Here is a 5,000-nt window from a genome sequence, read left to right on the forward strand (position 1 = left end):
TACCACTTCGCGGGAGTGGGAGGGTGAGTTATTATAACTAACTCGGATTGATTTGATAAAACTTTGCTCTTTTCGTCCACAAACAATGATTTTGTTCTTTGCAAAAGCTTTATCTTTGCAGACGCGAAAGGGTTCCATTCATCTTTAAAAAGTTAGACAATAATAAGGAATCTATCTCCAATGACCAATTTATCTATTTCATCATGGCTGACACCAAGTACTTTTTTATCTACTGCTCGTATAAAAGAAAACTCGGGAAGTAACGAATCTCCTATTGACGAGGATGAGAGGGTAATTTAATACTCTGTGATTAAAACTAGTGATAAGTATATTGTAAGACAATTCTCCAGCATTTCAAGAGCCTGACAAATTAATTATATATCTAATGTCTTATTACTAAAATAAATATCCCTAAGATTATAGTACGACGCAGCGGCAACACCCAAGTACTGTGTATAAAGTTCCTTTTATGTTCTCCCTCATCATCACGCCGTGGAGGCCGGACCGCGAAAAAGGAAACGGACGCGAGACGTCAGGTTCGGACGTCCAAACCCAACCTTGACCGTCCATCAACAATCGACTTCAATTAACTGGCCGATAACATCTTACGTTATTAGTAAGACCCTCTTTAGGCGTTAAACTCTCCTCATTGCCACGTCGATTACCGCGTCTACATTCGCAGCACGATATTGCCACAAGCAAACATGAAAGCATGCAAACACATTTGAACACACGCACAAGCACAGAGGAAAACTAAAATGCCAACGCATAAACACGCAGACACTTACAACACACACACAAACATAAACACAACCACACAACACGCAATTTAAGACAGTGTATATACTCGTACAAGTATCCATATACATGCAATAATATATATATGTACATGCATGTATGTGCATATATACGAGTATATGTATATGTATATGAATAAGTATACCGGTATGTATATATACATATGCATATACATATATATATATATATATATATATATACATATATATATACATATATATATATATATACATAAATTTATATATATACATATATATATATATATATATATATACATATACACACGCACACACATACACATGTATATGTGTGTATATATATATATATATGTATATATATATATATATACATACAAGAGCACATATGTACATTTGTGTATATATATAGATATATATATATACATATATATATGTATATATATACATATATATACATACATATATATATATATATATATATACACATATATATACATATATATATATTAGATATACATTTATCAACCACAATTCACTTTAATTCTAAGCAATCACCATCGATAAAATCGAGGAGGCCAACATGCAGAAATTGAAACGTGGTACAGCGGAGGACTCGAACCTGCGTAAGCATGTGACAAGTGATAGTAACTTAACCGATTGCTCCATCAAGATTATCTCTCTTGAGGGCGCAATCGGTTAAGTCACTATTACTTGTCACCTGTTAGCGCAGGTTGGAGTTCTTGGCTGTACCACGTTTCAATTTCTTCATGTTAGCCTCCTGGAGTTTCTCGATGTTGATAGCTTAGAATTAAAGTGAATTGTGGTTGATAAATGTAAATATGTTCACTGGGACCCATTCATTGTTGTGCATATATATATATAATATATATATATATTTATGTATATATATATATATATATATATATATACATATAATGTGTATATGTATATAAAACACAAAAATACTATACATGATCATGCTTACTCGTAATATCACATGTTCAACCATACATGAACTTGTAAAAAATATTCATCTTGATTCCTCCTTTACTTACAGTTGTTCCAACCTGTTGAGGTGCTGAAACACTTTACTGCCAATGACCCGTATTCGATTCTTGTACAGGTATCTGCAACAAGGCGGGATTAGCTGAACAGTTGCAGAGACAACAGAGTAGGGAGATGGTCTCACTCCTGTTACATATTATAAGAAGGAAAGGAAATGTTCAATGTATTGTAGGGATGCATTAGTCACGATCCTTCGTCAAAGGCATGACAGTTTTAGATTCGTTTTCATGCTAACCCAAGCTGCATATGCTGAAGAGGAGGAGAGATTATGCACTTGAGAAAAATAGAATGTACATATATATCATATTACGTGGAGAGTCAAATTATGCAGACATAATGCTAATGTATAAGTATATAAGTGTTATAATCACTCATGAAGTCAATAGAATATTGCGTTTCTCCCATTCAGTCTTGGAGACTGTCTCTTCTTTGAGGCAGATTTTTCAATACGTCCGACTCTTCCTAATCATATATGTTCTTCCAAGTCCCCGTCACACATATGTGGCTCAAGTAAGTTCGTTTGAATAGAAACGACTTAGGTTACAATCTTTTATTTTTCGAATTTCCAAATGTCAAATCACCTTTCCAGCATATATTGAGAACCTGAATGACGAACTAATAGAAGTTAATCCCATACGAATATCAGACACATTGTTGGATTGTAGACTTAGGGAAGTCTAGAATGTTTTAAGCGAATCGTCTTCCAGCTTTTCAAAAACACAACATTTGACGAGAGTCTTGAATATGTGACGGGGGCTTGAAGAAACACGTTCCCTTCAGCTTTTCATTTAGAAGTATCTTCCGAATATGATTTTGTGAGCTAAGATAATGCTTAGAAGCTACCGTTTGGTGATCAGATAAGTTACTTATCACATCTGGACATCCATAAATATTTTCTAATTTAAGGTGTGGCCACTTTAGTGTTTACTGTGATCTTTCGAAAAGGTTTTGTAGTTAAGGTACTTAATCCTGCCAATGAACTACATCTGAGAACCATGCAGCATTATGATAAAGACCTCAAAAACACAAAACCTATCCCTCTAGATCTACCAGATTCCCAAGTTAAGGACTTAATCCTGCCAATTAACTACATCTGAGAACCATGCAGCATTATGATAAAGACCTCAAAAACACAAAACCTATCCCTCTAGATCTACCAGATTCCCAAGTTAAGATTATTCATAATTAGGTCCTTACTAGTTACCTAAAGACTTTTCTATCACATTATGTGGATATACAACATTCTATGTTCTCCACGTTTTTGTAAAAAGAGATTAGCCTCACCATTTTATCTCAAACAGCAAAATACCGCAGGGGATATGATAATGGTAGAAAATAAATTAGATTTACTGTTAAATGAAGAAGTGAAGAACGCTATGACATAATGGGGCAGAGAAGACAAGATTTAGAGGAGACAACATACCAGCAAGGTCTGATTTACAGCTAAAGAACAAGATTTTATTGAGCCTTTGAAATAATCATGTAGTTCTCGAATTCCATATATCGATGGTGAGTGTATAGATAAGAGGCGAGTAATATAGACAAGAAAAAATCAACTGAGGAATAGAAAATAAAAATAGAGCTAAAGACATACTTGGAAGAATCAGGGAAATGAGTGAAAATAGGAAAATAATGAAGTGCTATTTTCTGAATATCTATAACAAAGGAGTAGAAAAATATGTGTCAAGTGTAAGTCTTTTTTCTGCTTCTGCCTGGAAGAAGTGAGTGCAATACAATGCAGTATTATGTTTTTTTTTTTTTTTTTTTTTTTTTTATGTTGCACCTAGAGCGTTTTGTTTCTGCTGCCAGCCTAATTCTATGCTGATACTGTTTCAACGGGGGTTGGTTACCTGAGCGTAAATGTGTAAGTGCAATTCTTGCTTTTGCTGGAAGTGTTTTCTTTATTGGGCTCATTTCTGGGTGAGTCTGGTGGTCCAGTATTTAGCAGCCAAATAAGAAGTCTTTTTGTGATTTATGTGTCTCTACCTATACTGAGGTGTTGTGGGATATTGGGAGTTAGATTGTAATAGAGGCTTGACCAGATTACAATCTGAGTTGTCTTTATGGCGTGTTTGGTGTTACGCGTTTGTGTGACGTGATGTCAGGGGTAAGTGGGTTTGAAGACTTGCAAAGAATCGCATGGTTATCATTTCCATCCGATGCCCTAGAGGGATGATTTTACTCTCTGGCCATATATGTTTAGTTTAAAAGAAAGATATGAGGGAGAGAGAGAGAGAGAGAGAGAGAGAGAGAGAGAGAGAGAGAGAGAGAGAGAGAGAGAGAGAGAGAGAGAGAGAGAGAGAGAGAGAGAGAGAGAGAGAGAGAGAGGTGGGGAAGAAGGGAGAGGTGGGAGGAGGGTACAGGGAGGAGGGTACAGGGTGGGCATAGGGAGGGGTATGAGGGAGAGAGGGAGGAAGAGGTGGGGAGGAGATCGATAGATTTCGTGGTCTTCCCCCCCCCCCCTACCCCATACTCGTCGACCGAAGGACAGGGTGTGTGAAGGTTCCTCCTCTGTGGCGAGATGACGAAGGCGAGGAAGGTCTTTTTCCTCTCAGTGATGGCGCCAACGATGGCGCTCATGCTTCAGTATGGTGGTGACAGTCGGTGAGGTGGGGGGTGAGGTGGGGGTGAATGAGGAATAATTAGGGGAAGAGGAAGTCGCTGAGGATCTTGGGAGGTGGTGATAGCTGCCGCCTCTGGGGAAGACATCTTGGCTGGGGCTCTCTGGTGCTACTTGGCTACCACTCCCCACTCGGTCGGGCAGCGCTGTGATAACTCCAAGATCAGTGAAGGTGATAGGCATAAGGTGGTGATGGGTAGTTGCGTAACAGCAGGAAATGGTGATGAGGTGATTGGGAGCGGAGATGAGGAGGAGGAGTAGAAGAGGGAGGAGGGACGACGTTGCCAGAAGGCGGAGATGAAGGAAAGAGTGGCTCCGACCGACCGACCAACCGACTCTCTTTCCTACCTTCCTACCTACCTTCCTACCTACAAGCATTCTCAAAACAACTGCAGGACTGAGTGGCGAATGGGGGGGGGGTTAGATATGGTAGTAGTACGAGTAGTGGTAATATTGGTAGTAGTAAAGGTAGAAGTAGTAGTGACAGTGGTAGTGGTTATAGTAGTGGTAGTGGTATTAGTAGTGAGAATGGTAATGGG

At 38.3% G+C, this 5,000-nt stretch overlaps 1 protein-coding gene across 2 annotated transcripts in view; it reads right to left on the reverse strand.

Moving 5' to 3' along the window:
* Pxn (Peroxidasin) overlaps positions 1-5,000 on the reverse strand; it is a 354,608-nt gene that overhangs the window by 49,354 nt on the left and 300,254 nt on the right. For both annotated transcript variants that reach the window (XM_076186627.1, XM_076186626.1), the window contains exon 4: positions 1,832-1,903. In XM_076186627.1, the coding sequence (XP_076042742.1) occupies positions 1,832-1,903 (72 nt within the window). The remainder of the gene's footprint in view (positions 1-1,831; positions 1,904-5,000) is intronic.

The sequence above is a fragment of the Oratosquilla oratoria genome, chromosome 6 (genome assembly GCF_046742065.1).
Source record: "Oratosquilla oratoria isolate Oo_2021 chromosome 6, ASM4674206v1, whole genome shotgun sequence".
In the NCBI taxonomy this organism is placed as follows: Eukaryota; Metazoa; Arthropoda; class Malacostraca; order Stomatopoda; family Squillidae; genus Oratosquilla; species Oratosquilla oratoria.